General features: G+C 42.4%; 1 protein-coding gene across 2 annotated transcripts in view; it reads right to left on the bottom strand.

Moving 5' to 3' along the window:
* SLC25A12 (solute carrier family 25 member 12) overlaps positions 1-25472 on the bottom strand; it is a 58601-nt gene that overhangs the window by 25255 nt on the left and 7874 nt on the right. For both annotated transcript variants that reach the window (XM_033168156.1, XM_033168149.1), the window contains exons 3-9: positions 19461-19603; positions 15269-15384; positions 9865-10004; positions 7485-7631; positions 7031-7169; positions 5327-5420; positions 3347-3431 (exon numbers count right to left, since the gene is read on the bottom strand). In XM_033168156.1, coding sequence (XP_033024047.1) covers positions 3347-3431; positions 5327-5420; positions 7031-7169; positions 7485-7631; positions 9865-10004; positions 15269-15384; positions 19461-19603 — 864 coding nt within the window. The remainder of the gene's footprint in view (positions 1-3346; positions 3432-5326; positions 5421-7030; positions 7170-7484; positions 7632-9864; positions 10005-15268; positions 15385-19460; positions 19604-25472) is intronic.

Below are 25472 nucleotides of genomic sequence, written 5' to 3'. Positions count from 1 at the left end.
GAGGTCCCAACACTAGACATTGCCTCGTCCTCCCCTTAGGAACATAGGAAGCTACCTTATACGGAGTCAGACCACTCATCCATCTAGCTCAGTATTGCTTACTCTGACTGGCAGTGTATATCTCGTGTTTCAGGCTGGGAACATCAGCAGCCCTGCCTGGAATGAGACTGGGGGAGGGAGTCAACCAGTGCTGCCTCGCCTCCTTATTGGCCACCCGATGAGGCTCTCCACTGTCATCTCACTTCTGAGAAAGGCACTCTGGGAGAGGTGGCCGGGAGAAAGCCAGCAGATTGGGAATTATAGGGATAGGTAAAGGTAAAGGTACCCCTGACTGTTAGGTCCAGTCGCGGATGACTCTGGGGTTGCGGCGTCCACAGACAGCTCCCGGGTCATGTGGCCAGCATGACTAAGCCGCTTCTGGCGAACCAGAGCAGCGCACGGAAACGTCGTTTACCTTCCCACTGGAGCGGTACCTATTTATCTACTTGCACTTTGACGTGCTTTCGAACTGCTAGGTGGGCAGGAGCTGGGACCAAACAACGGGAGCTCACCCCGTCGCGGGGATTCGAACTGCCAAACTTCTGATCGGCAAGCCCTAGGCTCAGTGGTTTAGACCACAGCACCATCTGTGTCCCTAAATTGTATAGAAATTTATTCATGTACGAGACTACAGCAGCAAGAATGTCACTTGCCCCAAAATGGAAAGAAGTAGTCCCAGCAAAGGAAGAATGGATACAAAAACTTATGGAATATGCAGAAATGGCGAAACTTACCAGAAGAATAAGAAAGCTAAATAACAAACTTTTTATAAAAGAGGGGAAATGGTTTATTGAATATTGACAAATTGTAAACAGATAAAAACAAGGGCAGGATTATTGTACAGTGGTACCTTGGTTCTCGAACAGATTAGTTGCCGAACAAAGCAGCTCCTGAACGCCACAATCACGGAAAGAAGTGTTCCGGTTTGCAAACATTTTCTGGAATCCGAACGCCCGACACAGCTTCCACTTGAGTGCAGGAAGCTCCTGCAGCCAATCGAAAGCTGCGCCTTGGTTTTTGAACGGTTTCAGGAGTCGAACGGACTTCCGTAATGGATTACGTTCGAGAACCAAGGTACCACTGTAATAACCTGCAGCTACATGAGTATATATTTAAAGAAGATAAATAAATGAGTAAGTTAAGTTAATTTGGATATGCAGAAGATATTAAAAATAAATTTAAAGAACCGCAGAAAGAGGGGGAAGGAAGTCTAGTTTTAACATGACAAAGGACTGTAAAATCAAGGAAATGTATATATCTGATAAGTACAAATAATTTTTGTTTATTTTTTAAAGGAGTGGGCCAGTGGTATGGCCACCGTGGCTGGAAAGACTTTCAGAACTTTGTAAAGCTTTGTAAAGGGACACGGGTGGCGCTGTGGGTTAAACCACAGAGCCTAGGGCTTGCTGATCAGAAGATTGGTGGTTCAAATCCCCGCGACGGGGTGAGCTCCCGTTGCTCAGTCCCTGCTCCTGCCAACCTAGCAGTTCGAAAGCACGCAGTGCAAGTAGATAAATAGGTACCGCTCCGGCGGGAAGGTAAACGGCATTTCCATGCGCTTGCTCTGGTTCGCCAGAAGCGACTTACTCATGCTGGCCACATGACCCGGAAGCTGTACGCCAGCTCCCTCTGCCAGTAAAGCGAGATGAATGCCGCAATCCTAGAATCGTCCGCGACTAGACCTAATGGTGAGGGATCACTTTAGCTTTACAACTTTACAAAACAAATTACGTTCAATGTGCCTTTCTAACCATCACGTCCACCCACAGTGCTGGGGGCTCTTTGTTAGAATTTGCCACCGCTAGTGTGGCAGCAAGAAAGGGAGTAAGAATGGGGGAAGGAGGAGGACAGCGACACCACTTCTGTTACGAGAAGAAGGATGGAGAGTGCAGAGAGGAGGGGGGAGGAGGAGGAGGAGGAGGAGGAGGAGGACGAGGAGGAGCACCCGCCATAGCACAAATCTTTAATTCTACCAAGGATGCTTCTTTCCTTGAACATCCATTGAGGTTCTAACTGAAATGTAGGCTGTAGAAGTCTTTTTTTACTTGATATAATTTGATCATCCAAAGACTGAGTCCGGCCCAAGTAATGTTGAATCTTTGATTGTTCCCAAAACACAAAAGATTCCAGGAAGGCCTGTATTTCTTAGCAGGTGACAATTCATTAAGACTGCAAAATATGCAAACCACTCTTTTCCAGAGAATTCCCATTCATTTCAAGCAGGGCTACTTTAAAGCAGCGTTTTCCAGCAGCCAAAGTTTGAGCTAATTTAAAATAAAAATAAAAATAAAATCCTGTTGCTATGGAGACAAGGCCTAAAAACAATCAAACCACATAAGCAAAATTCAATAAATTAGTCTAGCCAAACAGTCCTGGTCAATCTCCACGAGGGATAATTAGTCCAACAAATCTTTCATGTGCTGATTGCAAAGACAGAGTGGCGTTATCAGACAAGAGAAGGAAACATGCCGAAATATTAGAGACAAGTTAATTTCGAAAATGAGCTTTAACACAAAACAATCCAGATAATGCAGTAATTTGCAAACAGCGAAATCCACATACAAGGCCTCATAAAATAATTTGACTGGACTGTGCTTTTCCTCCAGAAACAAATCAATACATGGCAGCTTGATTATACAGTGCAAGCATCTAGTTTTGTACTTTTTAAAAGGATTTGTTTCGGGTGTATTTCTAACTTTTTTCAACAAAGTATTTATTTTTAACATAGTTTCACAAACCTAAAACACAAATGCAAACGTCTGAAGGCAACAATATTCTGAAAGCCCAGAGCAACAGCCAGCTATTTTGTTAGGATAATGAGCAACTTCTTTGGGAATGCTGTGCTGCAGTCTACAAGTCCCCACGTCACAAAAAGGTTGTGCCTGTTGCCTTCAAACTGCCTTTTTAAAGCCCATTTTAAAACAACAACAACAACAACAACAACAACAACAACAACAACAACAACACAAAAGTGTGGTGGAAGAGGTGTTGCAAGAACTGTTGAAAAGGATGGGACAAGCACAGACCAAAGGCAGTCCTGCTTATATCACCACCTCTCAGGCCAAGCACTTTCTATTACAGCTTTAAAAAATCATTTTGATGGTTTGACAAGGGCTGTTTTCATAAGGGTGAAAAACTTTCCCCCAAAACTGCAGTGCGCTGATGTGTCTATGGACTGAGTAAATATAAATATGGATGTCACGGGAAAGATTTCAAAATTATAATCTCAGAAGTCCAAGCTTAAAGCCATAACCGCTACACATTCACTGGGATTGGCTGGCTTCCATATTTTCTTGAAGGTACCTACCTGCCTCTGAAGTTCTGCCAAGTTGTAAGGCAACGCTCCTTCAGCCAAGGGCGCTATTCTCTCAATGTCTGCCATCGTCAAGCGTCTGCATTCAAGACCAGGGAAAAGAAATCCCTGTTAAACATAACAGCAAGCCCAAACCCATCAGGCACATTTCAGACTACCGTACCTCGGCCTATAGAGCTTTGGACCCTGCCAGGATATTAAATCATGGTTTGAAGTTGACTTAATGCCCTGGCTTATTCCAAAAACGTAGTTTCTCCAGTTCTGATGAAACAAGAAACTATGGTTGTTTGAGGGTTCCTGGTTTAAGTTACAGGGAACCAGGCAGAGGGCCTTCTCGGTAGTGGCACCCACCCTGTGAAACACCCCCCCACCAGATGTCAAAGAAAAAAACAACTACCAGACTTTTAGGAGACATCTGAAGGCAGCCCTGTTTAGGGAAGCTTTTAATATCCGAAGGACTATTGTATTTTAATATTTTGTTGGAAGCCGCCCAGAGTGGCTGGGGAAACCCAGCCAGATGGGCGGGGGTATAAATTATTATTTATTATTATTATTATTATTAATAATAATAATAATAATAATAATAATAAAAAATTGAAGTTCATGCAAAGAGTCTCCTTGCATGAGCAAAAGGTTCGTTCATATCTTTATTTATTAACCTGAGCTATTATTGCCCAAACTCTCCCATCAAATACTCATCCCGGTACACAGAAAACTAGCACATCACAGGGAAAGATTCTACATCAATATTCTACAAGATTCTACATTACAATCAACCTTCTCTGCAATATACCAGTTTTTATTTGCAAAGATATATTGCAGTGGAAGCTTGGTTCCCAAACAGCTTAGTTGCTGAACAAATCGGCTCCTGAATGCCACAAACCCGGAAGTACAGGTGAAACTCGAAAAATTAGAATATCGTGGAAAGGTTCATTTCTTTCAGTAATTCAACTTAAAAGGTGAAACTAATATATGAGATAGACTCATGACATGCAAAGCGAGATACGTCAAGCCTTTATTTGTTATAATTGTGATGATTATGGCATACAGCTGATGAGAACCCCAAATTAACCATTTCAGCTTTGGGGTTTTCATCAGCTGTATGCCATAAACATCACAATTATAGCAAATAAAGGCTTGACATATCTCGCTTTGCATGTCATGAGTCTATCTCGTATATTATACTCCAGTAGCTAATGAAAACAATTGCTTACATAAATGGACTTTTCCACGATATTCTAATTTTTCGAGTTTCACCTGTAAGTGTTCCGGTTTGTGAACATTTTTTGGAAGCCGAACATCTGACACAGCTTCTGCTTGAGTGCAGGAAGCTCCTGCAGCCAATTGGAAGCTGCGCCTTGGTTTTCGAATGGTTTCGGGAGTCAAATGGACTCCCGGAACGCATTAAGTTTGAGAACCAAGGTACCACTGCACTCAAAAATGTAATCACCCACTTGCAATCCGAAATTACACATCCACAAAGCATATTTTATTTGACTGCGTTTATATCCAGACTTTCTTCCAAGGAGCTCATGGCAGCACACTTGGTTCTGCCCTTCATTTTATCCTCACAACAACCCTGTGAGATAAGTAAGACTGACCCAGTGTTACCCAGTGAGCTTCATGATAGCTGAGTAGAAATCTGAACCCAGATCTCCCCATGTGCAGTCCTCCACGTGTATAAAGTAATAAAAGACTGAACATACACTGTAAACTTTTACCCTCAAAAGCAAGGGAGGGAACTGTGGTAACCAGGTGTATGAGTTCACAGATATAGGAATATGCTGCCCTAGTCTCATGTCACACTGAGTGGCACATACACCATCTCAAGACCACACCGTGTGCACAGAATTTTCATCCCACAGTTGTCAATTAAAACACACACACACAACAACAACAACAACAACAACAACAACAACCTCCATCTAATGACAACAATCTAGAAACATTAATATTACAAAAAGTTAAGATTACCCTGAGGCATTATACAAATCGGAGAGCTGAAAAAGGATATCAATCTCCAAAGGTGTAACCTGTCCAAATTTGATTGCAGACTGAGAGAACTCCTCTGTTTTAAAGCAACGGGTTAAAACAAAAAAACACAAACTAATTATGCATAATGCATTGGAACTTTTAAATACACAATCTACAGTTTGGCTTAATGTTAAGGGAGCAAGGTCCAAAGACCAATGTGAAATGAACACAGTTTGCTCTAAAATTTGTTAAGATTTTTGAGATCCAATCACATAATTTTGCCCTGGACACACTTCTAATCATAGATGGATTGCAGCTCTTTAGTAGGGAGAGAAAAGTACTCTGCATATGGTCAGAGGCACACTCTTCTAGAGCTCTGCTCTAAAATATCCAAGAACAGACCCCGCCATTGAAAAAGAAAGAACTGAATACCGTCTCAAATTAAGTTTAAGGGGCTACATGCCCAAGAGGAGTGCTCAACAATCCTTATCTAATTATATTTCCAGGTACTAGAATACAGAAAAAGCAGGCAGCCTACCTGGACCTTTTGCAGATCAGTCTTCTCACATATTGAAAAGGTCCAGATTCATGTAGGTTTTAATTCCCCTTGATTCCAAGACTGCAACTGTCCAACACTAAATGTAGCCATGTGCAGAGTCTTGCAACTTTTTTTTTGTTCATATGAGAGTTGGCTGAGAATTTCTTACATCAGTGGTTTTCAATCTTAGGTCCCAGGACTAAAACTCCCATCCTTAGTCCTAGGGTTTCCCAAACTTGGGTCTCTGTGTTTGGATTACAATTCCCATCATCCCTGACCACTGGTCCTGCTAGTTAGGGATTATGGGAGTTGTAGTCCAAAAACAGCTGGAGACCCAAGTATGGGAACCCCTGGCTTAGCCAATGGTCCCAACAGCATCTGGGGTTGAAGAACACTGTCTTACATGAACAAAAAGAGGAAATATCTGCATGGAATGTTATTAGGTCCAATGCATTTCATATAGTCTTTGCAGAGCACATAACTTTCACAATGATGGAAGATTTTATTTGAAACGTTATGATTCTGATAATTAATACTTTGTGCACTTAAGAAGTCTCCTTTCCTTATTTCTAACATTGGTACCTTCCATCTTTTCTTCTCCCCTTTGAGATCTTACAACCCCAAAATAGTTTACTGTGACTTGCTCTAAATTTCTCTGTATTTTTACCATTTGGTTTAATGCATATTTTGTATTGTAAGCTGCTGCCTTGGGGGTTCTTGCAGTTAAGAGGTAGGGTATAAGTTTGCAAATGAACAAATGACCTTGACAGAGCATGGACTGTTGCCTTAGTCAACAATCTTTTGCAGCTGCTGAAGTTCTGACGTGGTAATGAAGCTCTTCAGCCCGTTCATTTCAAGGGATGGGGGATATTATTTCAAGGGATGGGGGATATTACATGGGCTCCATGCATGGGGAAGCTTGCTCACCTAGGTGATATGTGTCATAGATACTTGATCAGCTGCTTTACATCAGGTCAGACTGACTGGCCAGGGCTCCCCCAGGTCTCAGGTGGAGGTGTTGCCCATCGCCAGCTACCCGGTCCTCCTAACTGTGGACTGAATACAGAACTTCAGCAGGCAAACTAGATGCTCTATCAATGAGTAACAGGGGCCAAATATTGCTCCAGCTTCAGTAATCTCAAGAGTTTATGGCATACAATGCTTACCTTTTGTAACCTCGACATCTTTTCTAGCACCTGCAATGAGGCTGTATATCTTTCGAACAAGCTCCATGTTGTTCAGCAAGGCATTGAAAGCGTTGAAATACGAAAAGCTGACTTGGTGAGAAATGGATCCACCTGCAGCCTGGGTAGAAAGAAAGAATTCTTTTTTTTTGTATGTTTCAGTTCCTGGAAAACCTGCACACAGGGGACTGCAGGGGGAGAGCAAGAGAAGAAGACTTCACTAGTTATAGCTAGACCTCCGCCAATTGCTGGAAGAATTCTTATTTCTTCTACCTGCTCATTTATGTTATTGCCTTCTTTCTAGTAAGCCCCACCAGGAAAATCCTTGTGGAGGTCACAAAATCTTGCCTGGGCAGCGGATGGTCCCAAATCTGCAATTTTTGAGAAGCTGTGTCTCAACCCTCATTCCCTGTATCCCATGCTTCCTGATACTTACTGAAACCAAGTTCTCCTCCACAAAAGGAGTGAGCATGTGTGGACGAATTGTAGCCATGATGCTGCCGAAATCCAGGCCAGTAATCGTGCCCGTTTTGTTCTTGTCTTTCAGTGCAAATGCTTGCCGGGCATGTTCTGACTGCAGTTCCTGAAATAATATGATAAGAAATGATATACCGAGAGCTTTGTTCTAAATACCCACCATACTGATGGCCGGAATCTACGCATTGACCATGGATGCATACTGAAAGAAAAACCAGCAGAAGTCAGTGCAGATCAGTGCTCTGTCCTGCACTTTTGAAAAAGCTGTCGCTGCAAGTAGCCTGAAGACAGCCCAGTCCATAATGAGTTACAGGTAGGTAGCCGTGTTGGTCTGCCATAGTCAAAACAAAATTAAAAATTAAAAAATTCCTTCCAGTAGCACCTTAAGAGACCAACTAAGTGTGCATGCACACAAAAGCTCATACCAAGAACAAACTTAGTTGGTCTCTAAGGTGCTACTGGAAGGAATTTTTTTAATGTTTTTATTTTGTTCAGTCCATAATGAGTTATCAATCCATACCGACATGACCATCACTGCGTATGGCACACAAGGCTATCCATTAATACCAACTGGATTGTGTCCAATGGAGTCAACTGATAGCTCAAGAATATCCTCCTGAGCAACAGGATTACTCCCTCTACATTTCTTGTATCCCTCCAATTCTGCACTGGAGGGTTGGAGGAACCCCCAGAACAGATGGAGGAGCTCAGGGGATGTACAAGGAGAGGAAGTCCTATTGAGCAGGCAGAAGTCCTTGTGCTAATCGGATGACTTCATTAGATACAACCGGTTGACTCAAAACTGGACTCTCACAGATAAGACTTGCAAGCTTATCTTTTAAAATTTTGAATACAATCATATCTTGAGTTGCGTTCACTGCGGGTTGCGTTTGTCACGTGATACGAACGCGCTGAACCCGGAAGTACCGGAACGGGTTACTTCCGGGTTCGGCGCTTTGAGCATGCGCAGAAGTGCCAAATCGCAACCCACGCATACACAGATGCGGCGCTGCGGGTTATGGACGCTGCGGGTTGCAAATGCGCCTCCCGCACGGATCGCGTTCGCAACCCAAGCGTCCACTGTACAAGGTTCTAGTCTTTAGGGTGGCTGTGGCAGTGTTTAGTGAAGTCTCAGAAGCCAGTAAACAGCACATATCTAGCAGAAATTTATGGTGGTGAGGAACAGCCCCTGACACACACACCCCTCCCTGAAGTCAACGGATTGCTGAACAAATGATCCAAGAGATACAAGCTTTCATAATTTACACCAGTTTTAGAACTCAACTTTTTTTGGCACAGAATGTTATCCGGGGGCTGTTTTACAGGTTGAGAAAGCACACAACACTCCAAACATGTAAAACAATTAACATAGCAGCAGTACAACCCAATATTTTTCTGAGTTGTATCCAATGCTAGGAGATGGTTTGCTGAATTACTTAGTGGGGTTCCCCCTACTCCCTTTATTCCATGCTGGCTTGTGTTCTTGGACCAACTGAATATGCACATGCTAAAGCAACCTTGTGAAAATCAGTCATCACAAGAACATCAGCAATCTGGATGCCACCATGTTCTTTTTTTCATATCATGTTGGGCAAACCACTGAAAATCATTTAGGATCAGGGTGTCAGAAAACTACTTTATTCTTGTCATGATATTGTGAGGTGGACCAAGTTATTATACCCACAGCAGCACATTTTGTTTAAAGAGATAGACACTGCAACGGCAGCCACAATTGTATATTAGCAAGTCCTTTAAGGTTAGGGTAAGGACAGCAAAAGATCAGGATAATAAACAAATGCAGCACAAGAGAGCAACATACTTTTTACTCACAAAAGGTTGGCCTGATGATGCACACAAATCAAATCTAACCAAGTCTTTAATACAACATCCTTTTGCAAACAAACAAATAGAGGACAAATAAAGCCTACAAGTCAATGGAAAAATATTTTTTAATACTTTTTTTCAGATCTAACAGTCTCAAACATAGTATTCCAAAATCAACTTGATCCAATGCAAATTGGATACAATATGGAAAGCAATCCCAAGTTCGAGTGCTGAAAGTCCACTTAATGCAATGGGAAAATGCCAAATGCATTTTGACTTTCATCTTCCACAGCGGCTGTTTTACAACCCACAATCTTCATCTGCGAGACACATATATTGTGGGGGGGGGGCAGTCATAGTTTATTGGCCAAGATAAAAGCTTTCAGCTTCTATGAAGGTTTAAAATATTGGATCCTTTGTGAGTATAAAGCTGGGCTGTATCTCTATTTTGCAAACATTTGTTGAGCACAAAAGAAGGAACTCATCACTACAGTACAGGAAACTAAGCAACTGACCTGCAAAAACTGAGTAAATTCCGAGTATGTCAGGTGTTTCTTCCTGTTATGGCCAAAGTGCAATCGAATGAACTCGCAGTCCCAATTGAATGGGATGTGATGGTGAATAACGGTCTGCCCAAATATTTCTTTTACATTTTCTTTGAAAACAAAGAGGGGGGAAGGGGGGGAGGAAATTAATTAGAAAAAGAGAGAAAGATAAACCCTACTTAAAATTCTTCGAACAGAAAATGAAAACCATACTTCTAGAAGAGCCAATCAAACAGGGAAACACTTTTTTTTTACAACTTCAAGTTAGAGAGCTGTTTATCTTTCTAGAGTGAAAACACACTTTGTATAGAATAGATTTTAATACTACTTGTGTATTAATACTATGTAGATCTTCAGGATCCATGATTTTGCCTTATTCAGTTTTAATTAAGAAGCAATTTATTTCCTTTATTAGAAATACCTGGTGCTTTGCATGCTGATATAAAATCAATGCTGTGTTCCTTGATTCTGCGTGTCAAATTAAGACCTCATTGAAAGGCAATGAATACCTGTACTCAAAATACACCATAATATTTCACAGACTACGCACGGCGTGATTGAGACTTGATTGAGACTTGTGTGAATGCAACTATTAAAGACAGGTATAAGAATAGGGTCATTATCATTACAGAAAATATGTTAACTATTTCAGATCATTGCCCCAACTATGACTCTGGCAGAGAATATCTTAACCAGGGAGAAGCCCTTTTTGGGCATTCAGCATGAAAGTGTGAAGGTATTGCAGACATCTCTGGAAGGTGAAGCATGTGGAGGTCATGCTTGTTGCCAATTCGCGGTTCATTTCTGTTGCATCCCCGTGGAGGGAGTTCCAAGTGCACACATCTATACATGCATAGGACCCCCTTTGGACCAACGCCAATAATGTGTTTAACGGGTGTGTGGCCAATGCGCATTTCAGGGTCAATGGGTTGGGGCTAGTTCGCTCATACATAAGATCACCCAACATGAATGGATTCATACTGAACACTTAAAGAGAGCATGCCAACATTTAAGATGCTTTCAGCATTGTTCAGACATTTCCAGCCTACTCAGAAGGAAGTCCTAACTCAGAACTTTCCAAACTTTTCATGTTGGCAACACACTTTTTAGACAGGCATCATTTTGCAACACGGTAACTCAATTTTGCTAGCAAAAAAAGGACCCCTGGACGGTTAAGTCCAGTCAAAGGCAACTATGGGGTTGCGGCACTCATCTTGCTTTTAGGCCGAGGGACATAGCTGTCAACTTTTCCCTTTTTTCAAGGGAAATTCCCTTATTCCAAATAGGAACATGGGGAGGCGATGTTTCTATTTTCCTTGGTATATGTAGGATTTGTACATTAGTTTTAAAACTGCATCTCTCCATATTTTATCCTTTTAAACTTTTCATTCAAAGGGCAAATAATAGATAATTTAAGTCTGTGGGGAGCTGATGTTAACTGAAGGAGGGAATTGTTGCCATGACCTTCTGGACCCTGCCAGCCCTCTAATCATAGATTTTGAAAGGTCTGGCTTTAACATTCCAATTCCTTAATTTAATTACCCATATTGTGCAAGAAGAAAAATTACATTATTTGATTGGTATTAATATACATTAAATAACCAAATCCCTACAGAGAAGAAGAGTGGAGAGATTAGCTACAGCTCCTATCATGCAGAAACTTATTGCTAAGAAAGATGCAAACCTTTAATTTTAAGTCAAAATTACATATATCACAACAGAGTGCCTTTACCAACATGCTATATATAGCATTTATGTTACTGTAAGTACCATATCCCAGTCACAACAATAACAATTTATCTGTAACCGGCTTGCAAAATGTATCTGCTACAACAGGGGTGGACAACTCCCAAGAGACTGCGATCTACTCACAAAGTTAAAGACAGGCAGTGATCTACCCCCTTTTTGGGGGTTCAGGTCAAAAGTTATTGAGCTTTTTTTAGGAAGGAGGAAGACCCAGTTTTGAGTTTTGGGGGGTTCGGGTCAAAGTTGTTGAGTTTTTTCAGGGAGGAGGTAAAATATTGGGCTTTTTTTAGGGGAGCCACAGTTGTTCGGCTTCTTTGGAGGGGAAGCCAATGATCTACTAGTGATCTACCACAGACATCCAGTGATCTACCGGTAGATCATGATCTACCTGTTGGACGTGCCTGTGCTACAAGATACACCACGGTATTAAGGCTGCAATCCTGCACTCCTTTACATGGGAGTAAGCTCCACTAAACTCGATGGGACTTACATCTGAGTACACCAAGACCAGTAGAAATAAAGAACATTTTCATACTGCAAAATGGATTTTAGAGAATGTCCAACTATTTTAGGAATATTTTTTTAAAAAATATGTTTATACTTTTCTTTCTTTCTTTCCACCAATGTCCATTCCCAGAAGGAGAATAAGGACAATTCCACTATGGCAATTCCAAATAACGAGACATAGTTTCTTATACACAGTTGAAGCTTTAGGCAGTTACAATGCAGGCAATTCAATGCCAGGCAATATGCAAGAGAAATCCAAAACCCATGTAAATACAGGAACTTCAGGAAAACCACTACAAAGTGAACCAGGCAAATTATTAGGGTAAATCTTCTCTTTAGAAAACTTAATTGATCTCTGGATGGAAAAGAGATAAAGTCCCCACCAGAGAAGAATGGCAGATTAAGTTGATGGATTATGCCGAAATTGCAAAAATGACCAGAAGAATCAGAATCAGGAAGACCAACATTTTAATAAGGAATGGGGAAAATAATAATTTATCTTAAAAACCATTGTAAACAGCAGCTAGTAGGATTGGAATAACACTTGTAGTTTAATGGCGAATTTTGGACACAATGGAGAGGTAAAAGATTTGGATTATCGTAAAAAGATGCAGGAGGAAATGATAAACAATAGGACCCACAAAGGGGAGGAGGGAAGTCCAGGAGATTCTTTGGAATCTTGTTTTTATGTTGTATGTTGTATGTGATTGTAGAACTTTAATCTGAAAAACCAAATAAATATATATATATTTTAAAAAGGAAGTGCGAATTAAATATGTTCACCTGTAAATGTGAACTGAATTGAATTTATCCCTCATCTCTACAGACCTTTATCTTTATCAATGCTAAAGGATAATGTATTTGTTTTCATTAAAGTTTTTTTTTTAAACTTAATTGAAAGGGGGTGGTTAAACATTTCCCCTCTGCAGTGCTGGAGAGCAGGATGAGAGGAGTTCCCTACCAGCAAAGACTGTGTTCAAGTGCCCAAGACACAGACTCTATCAAACATATTTTGCTGCACTGTGTGAAATTCGAGCAAGCCAGGGCTGAACTGATTTCCCCCGCTAGTTCCGATCCCAGGAAAATCAGAGGATTACAATGTCAGGTTCCTACTGGAAGACCGGACAAATGCCAGAACATTAGCAGTGGTGAAGTTTTTATCGGTGGTTGCTAGAACCAACGATCCCTATTTTAAGTCTGAACAAAATGCTTGTGTAACCTGAAGGCTGGTTGTTCAAATTGGGTATTGCTTTGTAACAAATTGATGGGTCTATGGACCGTAATAAAGATTGTTGTTGTTGAAAGGGGGTGAGGAAACATTAAGGGATTTTCTTGCATCTCCAGGGCAAAAGTAACTTACGGCAGGCAGACAAGAGGAGCTGGAAGGCCAGACGTACTTCCTCCTATTCCCCATAATGCTCTGGCGGTCGTGTAAACCAAAGAGAAACGGGGAGAGGAACAGCACCCTACTGAGATCAATGCAGGATGATTCTCGCATCAGAGAATCCTATCTAGTCATCTCCTTAGCCTGCCTGGGAGATTGGCTTGTTTCCACTAGTGCAGGGTCAGTCAGCCCTGGAAGGGAGCCTTCCATCTCCCGGCAGACCGGCTGCTCCCCTCGTCCCTACACCTTTCCATTCAGCGCCAATACCACCCCACTAAGCCACCCTCCGTCTCCTCCCCACCGCCAATGCTCACTGCTTCCAGGCGAGCTCATTGACACCTCCAGGTGACACAGTTCCTGGGCGCTGTCAGCTGTGGAGCCAGGTGCACAATGCAAGAGGGGCTTGGCACACGGCCCTGCAGGTCTTGGCTACGGCAGAGCATTGCGCCGCGCCTCCTTTAAGCTGTCAATCTGGAAGCTCTTTGCAAGATAAAAGGAGGCGACACACACACTGCAATTCCTCGCCCTCCTCTTTGGGCAAAATGCTTGCAAATTGATTGAGGGAGGGAGGGATCGTACTGCAGATTGCCTCCTTTAAACCGGCAAAGTGCTTGCGAACTGACAGGTTAAAGGAGGTAATCAACAATGAGATGATGTGCAGCTGAGTCCCACCCCTCCCCTAATTAGTGTGCAAGTGCTTTGCCTGCTTAATGGAAAAGCAAAGCAATCCAGACTGGTCAGGATCACCAGAGTCCAAGAAAACATGCCTCTCACTCTTCACTCAGCTACATTTGTCCTCATAAAAGTCACCTATACTTGCTATGTGGTCCCTGATTGGTTGGATCAAAGCAGCAGCTGGGGCGGGGCAGGGCAGCGCACAGGCAATGGATATGAACAGTGGAAAAGAAATAGTGCCCCCTGCAGGACTCAATTCAGTTCAGTATTAGTTCCAAAATAGCTATAAGGTAAAGGAACCCTTGACAGTTAAGTCCAGTCGCGAACAACTCTGGGGTTGCGGCGCTCATCTCGCTTCACAGGCCGAGGGAGCTAGCGTTTGTCCGCTCCGCAGTTTTTCCGGGTCATGTGGCCAGCATGACTAAGCCACTTGTGGCGCAACGGAACACCAACACCAGAGCAGTGCACGGAAACACTGTTTACCTTCCCGCCAGAGTGGTACCTATTTATCTACTTGCACTTTTTGGCATGCTTTCGAATTGCTAGGTTGGCAGGAGCTGGGACCGAGAAACAGGAGCTCACCCTGTTGCGGGGATTCGAACCGCTGACCTTCTGATCGGCAGGCCCACAGCGCCACCCGCGTCCCTAAATTAGCTATAGGCTACAACAAAAAGGTATTTTTTGTAGCTATAGGGTACAACAAAAAGCCATTACAGCCCAATGGGTTGAAAATGTGTTCAGGTGAACACTCAGCCAGCATCAAGTCTATCTCACAAAGAATTCTAGCTAGGCGCGGTTGGAACGAAACAAATTTTGCAGCAACTATTTTAGGAATGTTCAGCCACCGATTATGCAATGAGCCAAAGTAATCACATTGTGTGGTTGCATAAGGTTTGTATGTTTGTGCGGCAGCCGGATCTTCAAAGAAAATGGAAAAAAATAGTAAGAGTAAGTTACTAGCATCTCAAAGTATTTATTTGGGGGTAGATTTCTGGGACACACACCAGAACTATCGTTCCTACCTTCCCGGACTGCTTTAAGAAATATCTTTAGTGCTCTTACCAAAGGTCACTTCGCCATTGCCACTCTTGTCAAACAACTGAAAAGCAACGATGAACATTGAATCTGGTGTGCATAGGACGGATTCAAATGCCAAAAACTCTTGATAGGAGATCAACCTGCAAATCAGAAAAAACCACAAATTTCAGATGGGGGGTAGGTGGAGAGAGGAAAAAGAGACCAGCAAAATAAGATCTAGTGAAAATTCCAACACTGTTGCGTGTTACAACACTGAAAGTAAAAAATTAAGCCACAATTAAGATCAGCTCTACCATCCTATTGCTCCTTGGAGAGCATTCTAGGCCCATAAGCAGTATCAGATCTACCACCTGGGTCTAGAATGGTTAGGTTCGTATCTTAAGAAGTGTGCATGCACACGAAAGCTCATACCAATAACAAACTTAATTGGTCTCTAAGGTGCTACTGAAAGGAATTTTTTTATTTGTTTAGAATGGTTAAGGTGTAGATAACCAGTCACTGGAACACAGCCAATCCAAATTTCTGGGCAAAATCCTGGGGCTGTCAATTGTGTGCCATATGCAGTCATGTGTCTGGAAACTGGACAAGAGCTGCTGGAAACCAAAGCATGGCTCACAACTATAAAATTCTGGCTCTGCCTACATTTCATGTCCGATTCATCTTCTTTAACTCTCCACACGCTGGCAGAATCCCACCACTCCAAATGGTTAACTCGCATTGAGAGCAAAGCAGAATCCTAGAGATTGAATCCCAAACCCTTAGCAGCGCAGCCAATAAAACCTGTTCCCCATTGGGGTTGGGAATTCCACCCTTGTTTTGACCAGGACACTCCATATTTACATCACCTTTGCGATCCCCACCTCCACACAGCTCTTTCCCTCACAAGATTTAATGTCTTACTGTCTGCAGTTTTGCAAGGAAGATTTTCAAAAAATTCCATTCAGAGTATGCAATTTTTGAAAATCTGCCTTGCAGAACTGCAGATACTGCCAATGTAGCACAAAACAGGTCGAATCCATCACACACGTTTTATTTCATTTTACCGCCTATTTTATGCAAAAATATATGATAAGTATTTGGCCCCCTTATTGCAGGAGGGGATTTATCGCACTGACTCTTCCAGGGTATCTTGTTTTCTGAATAACTGTAGTAATGTAATGACGTTGTGGAGAATGTGGCAAGATTTTTGAGTGATGCCAGGAAATTACGTCACCATAGGTCCTAAGAGCCATTTTTGTCTGGACAGTTTTATCCTAAAGTATCTCCTACTAAGTTTCTTTCTCTGTGTTGTTTTCTGATCCATGTATATGATGCACTTTCTCTATGCAAATAATGTTGATTGATTGATTGATTAATTGAATGAATGGTTAAAACTTTTCTGAGTCATTTTGTATTACATTTAAAATACTCCTATGATTAAATCCAACGGAAGGAGAAGGGAAGAAATTTAAGTATAAGAAAGGAACGAAGATTTTCACTACAGTGGTGCCCCGCTAGACGAAAATAATTCGTTCTGTGAAAATTTTCGTCTAGCGGGTTTTTCGTCTAGCGAAGCGGCAATGACAGCCGCGCTTTCACTAGACGGAAAAAAGACAAAAAATTTTCGTCTTGCGAGGCAGCCCCATAGACTTTTTCGTCTTGCGGGGCAGCCTTCCGCTAGACGAATGTGTTCGTCTAGCAAGTTTTTCGTCTTGCGAGGCATTCGTCTAGCGGGGCACCACTGTAATTTGGTTAAAGGTGAAGGAAAGCAGTGTGTCTCATCATACTGAGTTAGCACAGGACTGATGCTGTCAGTTATTCTTTATAAGAAAAGTTGCATTTTGGAAAGTAACATGAACAGCTTTCTATGTTATGAACAGGTCAATGACAACCACTAATCAAAAGACACACAGCAACAGGAATTGGAAGCCTGGGTATAAATTCTAAACTACAGCATTTTAAATCACACACTGAGTTGATTCCGACATTATCCTCACATTGAGGATGCATTAAGATCCTTGTTGCCCCATCTCACATGGCTTCCACTTCAAAGCAAACGATGGTCAAAATCAAAGGTGGGGCAACAAGGTTCTTGCACCGCTTACAGCAATCGTGACAGCGAGGGTAGCCAATGTAGTGCCTCCACAGATGTTGCCACATACAACTCCCATCAGTCCCAGACAGCAGAGTCCAAGGGACAAGGGTGATAAGAACTGCAGTCCAACAGCATCTGGAGGGCACCACCATTGCCCAACCTTGAGTTGGAGCCTCTTTTGAAATGGTCACTCCAAACTTCGGAAAGCCATGGCTTCAGGGGCAAAAGCAGATGAGGAGAAAGGCCACGTTTTTACTTCCATTGTAAGACAAAGGTCATTCAGTATACGCACACTTTGGCAGACCAAGAGCTGCACAGGGCTTGCCGCTAATAATATATAAAAAATAGCAGATACTAAACCAGAGCAGTAAGGGAAATAACAGCATTCAGAATAACATCAGAGGTCATATGTGCAAACAAAATAACCCTAAAGAATATAAGGGGCTTTTAATTTCACATAAATGAAAATCGGACATTTAGCAAAAAGAAAAAGAAAAAATAGGGGGTGGAGGGAATATTGCTTTTTTTTTGTTTTAACAGCAACCTTTAATTGTCTCTCTATCACTGCTCTCCAATGGCCCCAGTGGCCTCTGCTCCCATGTATGTTTACTTGCTGGCTATTGTCCAACCACATTGGCACTTCCCTGCTAAAATAAATTTGGAGACCCCACAGAAAGAGACCAGAGAAGTGGAGGCAGGGCAAGGCTGCTCTGAAACCAAGTGGGTTAAAAGGCTACGTTTGAGAAGAGTGGACATTCTGTGAAAGCAATTTAAGCAACAAAGAATATTGTCCGTGAGTAATGTTTTAAAAGCGCTGTACGGCATGACCTTCTCTTGATTAGGCAAATCGTTTCTTGCCGCATATAGCGATTAGTGTCTCTCTCCCCTAATACATCACGTTTTGGAGGAGCCCTCCTTGGTTTGATGTGCGGGATTTAGAGAGACCTCCTGCTACAAAGGTCACGAGACTTTTCCTCCCTTTCCTAAGCCTGGATTCGGAGGACCCCAGAATCAAAGTCTCTGACTAGGAACCTGATATAAAAAGGGAAACAGAACTTCTCCAAGGCAGCTGTAAATGAGCAAGTGAACTGATTGCATCATTTCCTGGTTTGTGAGTCAGGCTTCAGGGTCAATCCCCACATTCTATGGCTAGAATTCAACTTTATGCTCTTTCCGTCGTTCCATTGGTGTAAGCACTGCAGTTTGCCAGATGGAATGATCCCCCCTCGCTTCCCCCTGGGCTGTTCTGGGGGTTCTCCTGACCTCCCCGGAGTCAATTTCGGGGGAGGAAGGAGGGGGGAAGCCCCATTGTGAAAACACAAGTCCTTGTGAAGGGCTTCTGCTGATGAGACTAGTTAGGTGAATCCTGCCAATATCTAAAAGACTGCCACAAAGTGTTCTTCCCTTGCCTATATTTTTCCTCCTGGTCTCCTCATAACCAGTGTGATGTAGTGGTTAAGAGTGGTAGACTCATAATCTGGGGAACCGGGTTCGTGTCTCCACTCCTCCACATGCAGCTGCTGGGTGACCTTGGGCTAGTCACACTTCTTTGAAGTCTCTCAGCCCCACTCACCTCACAGAGTGTTTGTTGTGGGGGGGGGAGGGAAAGGAGAATGTTAGCCGCTTTGAGACTCCTTCGGGTAGTGATAAAGCGGGATATCAAATCCAAACTCTTCTTCTTCATAGCAGGCTTGGAGAAAACCCCAACATGTTAAAATCAATCAGAAACAATCCAAAGATGGTGCTTCATGTCCATGGATCAAAACCACACAGAGATCATAGAAGTGGAAGGAGCCCTGAGGATCATCTAGTCCAACCCCGTGCAATACAGGAATATGCAGCTGTCCCATACGGGGATCAGACCTGCAACCTTGGTGTTATCAGCACCACGCTGATAACCAGCGGAGCTATCCAGGCTATGCATGCTACTGTCTTGGTCATTTTTGCTACTGTAGTTTGGGCAGCAGAAGAGTCGATTGGCTTGTAAAAACAAAAAGAAGGTAGCCTCTTCAGCTCTGGGAGGCGCTGTGGCCGAAACTTCCAAGAGAAAGCTATGCCTGCGTGCAGTTCTCACCTTTGGATTGTAGCCTAAACAACATAATTTCCAAGCAATTGTTAGGAATGTACTGGTTGGTTCCTCACCCATCCTTTGTCTGATCTGCCACTCCTGCTAACAGCTGCACCGTTTGAGGATTGAAATGGGGGTCTGTATAAAGTCCCAGGTAGCTCTGCACGAAGTCACCTGGTGTCATGTAACGCTCTCCATCTTGTTCGACAGTGGCATACTACAGCAAAGACAAAAAAGGACATAGTGATTGTCTAAATTGTTAGTATTTGTTTCAGAGTAGACAATAGCCAAATACGTCTCCCAGTACATTTCCGAGCACAATTCAAAGTGTTGGTGCTGACCTTTAAAAGCCCTAAACGGCCTCGGCCCTGTATACCTGAAGGAGCATCTCCACCCCCATCGTTCAGCCCAGACACTGAGGTCCAGCTCCAAGGGCCTTTGGGCGGTTCCCTCCCTGCGAGAAGTGAGGTTACAGGGAACCAGTCAGAGGGCCTTCTCGGTAGTAGCGCCCGCCCTGTGGAACGCCCTATCAGATGTCAAGAAAATAAACAACTACCTGACTTTTAGAAGACATCTGAAGGCAGCCCTGTTTAGGAAAGTTTTTAATGTTTTATTGTGTTTTTAATATTCTGTTGGGAGCCATCCAGAGTGGCTGGGGAAACCCAGCCAGATGGGCGGGGTATGTATGTTTGTATGTATAAATAAATATTATTACAGACTACAATAACTAATAAAAAAATGATGGCATCTAGAGAAACTTTTGTGCATGTGCAAAGTACTTCCACTCACAAGCTGAGTTTCACAGACGTTCCCTTTCAGTAGTAGTGGTGTTAACCTTTAAAGTCCTTAACAGCTTGGAACCTGGGTACCTTCTTCCATACATTCCTCCCTGTATGCTCCAACCATCATCCAAGGCCCTGCTCCAGGTCAGACTTTGTTAGGAGAGGCTGGTATCAACTAGGATTAGGGCTTTTCTCTGCTGTGGAGCCCACTCTGTGGAATTGTTTTGCCAAACAAGTGCATTAGACCTCAGCAGTGTACTATGGGCAGCTGGTCAAGACGTGGCTCCATACTAGTCACTGGTGAGTGTGCTGTTGCACTCAGGCTTTGCTGTAGACATTGGGTTGGTCATTCTGAGAACAGGACGCTTGGGCCCTTGGTCTGATCCAGGAGGGCTCTCTTTGTGTTCTTAAAAACAGGATTTCAGCTGACTAATATGTTTATTTGTACCAGGGTTTTTCAGTAACACTTTCCTGGTGCACATAAGCTGAACTATCTCCCACCAAAAAGGGACAGACTTCTCTAGCCACTGGTAAGACGTGAAATAAGTGTCGTTGAATTCAAATGTCGTTGAGTTCTACCTGGAAATTGAGCTGAAAAGTAAAACAATTCTCTATTTTCCACAGGTAAAATTCTGTACTGCTAACTAATGAAAACACTCTGAGAAAAGGTCATAAGATTTAGAATGGTGTTGGAAACCATACAAATTGCTGGAGCCTGAGAAAATAATTAAGCCATTTGTGAACAGCATATTTGGTACAGATTTGCGTCAGCCAGCTTTTAATCATCTTATTAGCACACCGTCTAAAAAATCAATTGTTTTATAGGGTAAAAGAGGTATTAATTGTTTATTTGGTGCTTTTTATATACCCGTTTGTATTCTGCTTTCAAAATTAATATGTGTGCATAATTGCTCCAAAGCAGCTCACAAGTCAAAAAACAAGACAAAGTTTAAAAATGGCAAACAAAAAAAAATTAAATCTCCATAAAACAGTACAAATATAAGTTAGTAAAACTGATCATAACAATCCTTCGAAGAGATGTTTTCAGAGTGCATTCACAAAGGGGAGAGAGGAGGCCTTGTACATCTTCCTAAGAAACAAGATTCACAGTGTCGCTCAAATCCTTGCTAACAATGAGCCAATCAGAAACTGATAGTAGAAAATTATTTATCTAATGAAGGCTTACAGCCTGAAATATAGTTTTCATATATGAAATATATTTTATTATACAATCTGACAATAAAATAGCATTTTATATCTTAGGCTGTCCCACATCACAACAACATAAATAAGAAGATTCTTATGTGAATGAGACTCAAACTGGTTTTTGAAATTTCCTTCAAGTCAATGGGACTGACTTCTGACTAAAAGGGTTTGGGGGCCAAATCAAAATAGGAAAATTAACCGTAAAAAAACAACAATAACTCTGCAACGTTTTCAAATGTCAAAAATCGGCTTCCAGAAATCCTACCAAAAAAAATAAAAAAAAATCAGGGAGGGGGAGTTAACATTTTTAACATTTGATTCCTCTCCTCTTTCTTTCCCTGTAACTATTTAGTATTTTGGGACTTTTAAAGTCACCAAACCAGGGCAAACCTCCCCTGTTGCGCAGCTTCTACTGAAGTGAATTGCAAGTTGCACTTTAGCAATGCATGGTGGGCATTTATTCATCTACCGGGTACTTATTTATAGATGTAACCGAAGTCAGGGTTCCCATACAGATGTAATATTAGGACACTTAACGGCACAAATGGTTGAGGCGCCAAGAAAAGCATGGCTTATCGGGTGGGGGGGGGGTTCTATCATGTTGTTGCTGTTATTTATTGTTTGTGAGCCACTTTGGGATTCATTTGAATGAAAAATGACATAGAAATAAAAGTAAATTTAAAAAATGACAGATTTGAGGGGAGGAAAATGCTCAGCAATGTGTGTATGCTGGATACGGAGGTACATAGGGTGGCAAACCTCACAGGCAGCAACAGACTGGCAAGCCTCCTGACTCTTAGGGCATAGGCAAACTCGGCCCTCCAGATGTTTTGGAACTACAATTCCCATCATCCCTGACCACTGGTCCTGTTAGCTAGGGATCATGGGAGTTGTAGTCCCAAAACATATGGAGGGCTGAGTTTGCCAAGCCTGGCTTAGGGTAACCACAGGTTGAAGACTCCGGGCACTTGCCACAACCCCAAGAAGGGAGAGGACACCCAGAGTCACCAGTCTAAGGAGGAGGCACTTTTGAGGAGGCACTTTAAAGCAGACTTCCAGATGTTTTGGAATACAATTTCCATCAGCCCCAGTCAACATGCATGCTGGGGCTGATGGGAAGACACCAGCTTGGGAAAGGTTGCTTCGAATTGTTATGGTGTGAGGGAAGCCTGAACTCTCTAAACTGACTTTTAAAGAAAATTCTCAAAAGTGTATTATTGGACTAAGGGATCTAGACGTTGCCTTTGTCACAAGAAGGCGACAGCTATAAAGCACAGAGCAATAGGTGTGTGTGTGTTTGTGTGTGTGTGAGAGAGAGAGAAATAAAGACAAGGTTTGTTTGTTTGAAAAATTGATATTTTCCATTTGTTTTATCCTTATTCAGATCAACTTTGTATTGTGCCTATATGCAGCTTTTCGAAATGATTTGGATTTAGGAGTGAGGTAAGATGTAGAGATACGAGCTAGAAATTGTTATATCGTTATATTTTTAAGTAAGTGATAAGAGAAGGTAAGAAAATTGTTGTTATTAGGAGTAGAATAGATATAGTTTAATTGGGAAGTTACTTAAGATATTTGCAAGGGACGCAGGAGGAGGAGACAGGAGGAAGTCCGATCAAGATGTGAGGAAAATATAGGTTGTTTAAGATAATAGCTTTTTTTGTAGTGTTTTGTATTTTTTTCTTTGTTAATGTAGTTTGTTTGAATTGTTTTTGTGGTTGTTTTATGTTTTGTTTAAAAATTCTTTAATAAATATTTTTTTTAAAAAAAAAATGCAGCTTTTCCTCAGTACTGCCATTTACTTTAACACACATATTCCAAAGGCTTAACAAAACATAATATTTAATAATCATCACATGAAAAGTACCAATTTCCTTTCAAATGTTTCTGACCTCGCTTCAGGAATCCCAATCACAAAGGCATGCATCCCACTTCACTTCAACTTTTGATCCAACTCGACAGGTATTAGGCATAATAAATTGCACTTTATAAGACACATCATGGATATACAGAGAAACTGACATAAATATCACATTCGAGGCAAAAAAGTGAGCACATGAGCTCTTGTTTGATTTGATTTGATATTTGTATTCTGCTTTTAAAGCAACAATTGTTGAGCCCAAAGCAACTCATAATAATCACAATAGCATTAAAAAGCAAACAAACACTGCCATCACTATAATATCAAACACAATAGCATATAAATAAAGCAAACAGCAGGGACGCAGGTGGCGCTGTGGTCTAAACCACTGAGCCTCTTGGGCTTGCCGATCAGAAGGTCGGCGGTTCGAATCCCCGCAACGGGATGAGCTCCTGTTGTTGGGTCCCTGCTCCTGCCCACCTAGCAGTTGGAAAGCACGTCAAAGTGCAAGTAGATAAATAGGTACCACTCCGGCGGAAGGTAAACGGCATTTCCATGCGCTGCTCTGGTTCGCCAGAAGCGGCTTAATCATGCTGGCCACATGACCCGGAATCTGTCTGTGGACAAATGCCGGCTCCCTCGGCCTATAGAGCGAGATGAGCACACAACCCCAGAGTCGTCCGTGACTGGACCTAATGGTCAGGGGTACCTTTACCTTTACCTTAAAGCAAACAGCAGCAACAAATTCATCAAAGTCTGCTCCTGGCTGCTTTAAACTCCCCGCCCCCCCATTTCAGATGTATATATATCTGCATCTGAGCATTATACTTCATGCTTCTGATGAAGTGGACTGTTTCTGCCCTAATGAAACTTGTTACTCTTTAATGGGCCACAAAGTTCTTTGCTGAAGTTGCTGTGGCAGACCAAGACGGCTACCCCTCTGGAAATGGTCACATGAACTGTGTTTCACTTAATGATCTTCACCTTCGCTTGCCTCCATTTCCAAGGGTAGCCAAATTTAGGCAGGAATGCACACCCTTTAGGGATCATAGCATTGCATAATCAAAAGAGCAAGGGAGAACTGACCCGTGAAACCTGCTGTGGTTTCAGCACAAGGCGCTTTGTATTTTGACGCAATGGATCGAGTTGCAAGGAATTACAAACAAGGTTGCTCCCAACTGCGCTACTGAGAAATTCAAACCTGCACATCACACCAAGTCATGAATAAGTCGATAAATACATGCATAAGCACAATTAAAAGCACGGCCCAGCCAAAATGAAAACAAACAAACAAAAAACAAATCCTAACTCCCCTTGATTTCAACGGACGAGGTAAGCATGTGCACACTACAATAAATAGGTTTAGAATTGCATAACTTTAGCTGTATTAAAACACATTGCTAATGTTCTGATCTTTCAGAAATAAGGAACTAAATTAGTATCATTTGAAACTTTGGCAATGCACAGTCATACATTTAAAGCACATGACTTCCCACACAAAAAAAAATCCTGGGAATTGGTGTTTACTCCTCTAAGAGCTACAATTCCCAGCACCCTTAGCAAACTACAGTTCCCAAGATTCTTTAAATGCGTTGAATTTAAGGTTGAAGTGTTTTTGATTGTTGGAAACACTTCAAACCAACCTTAGTACACCTTGGAGCCCGGCACACTTCCTTCAGCGCACGTACCTCTCCTGTACGTTCTCCTTGCTGCCGTCTCCTGTGCTATTCAGCAGAGTTATCTTCTCTTATCTTCTCTCACGCAGCGGGGTTGTGTGCATGCCAGCATATTACAGACAACAGAGTCCGGCTTCTTTCTAATCTAGAAGCTTTATTTTACAAGGCATAAATCATTACATTCCGGGAGAGTCGCAAGCCATGTTGGTGGCTTCTCCCTTCTCTCCGTTCTCCGGAACAACAGAAACAGAAAGTATCACATTACAAAGTACAACAGTACACAGAGCATCCGGTGACGCTCTTCCTCCTGTGGGTGGGACAATCTGGTTGAGCTTGTTAACTCTAAAAGCTCCAAACCTCTACACCCCCTCTTGTCCCGCACACAGGGGCGTTGTAAGCTTGCAGCTTACCTCACACAAACCCTCACAGAACTCCCATGACGTTGGAAGCTCAGGGGCTTCGTGAACCCAACCCTCTGGTTCACCTGACCAGGACAGTACTTCAGCTTCTCCAAGCCGGTCTGAACACACACGTCTCGAAAGAGAACGTCTAGGTGTTTGG

This window comes from Lacerta agilis, chromosome 1, assembly GCF_009819535.1.
Source record: "Lacerta agilis isolate rLacAgi1 chromosome 1, rLacAgi1.pri, whole genome shotgun sequence".
Lineage (NCBI taxonomy): Eukaryota > Metazoa > Chordata > Lepidosauria > Squamata > Lacertidae > Lacerta > Lacerta agilis.
Note: the sequence above shows the minus strand (reverse complement) of the source record. Positions and strands in the feature narration are given on the sequence as shown.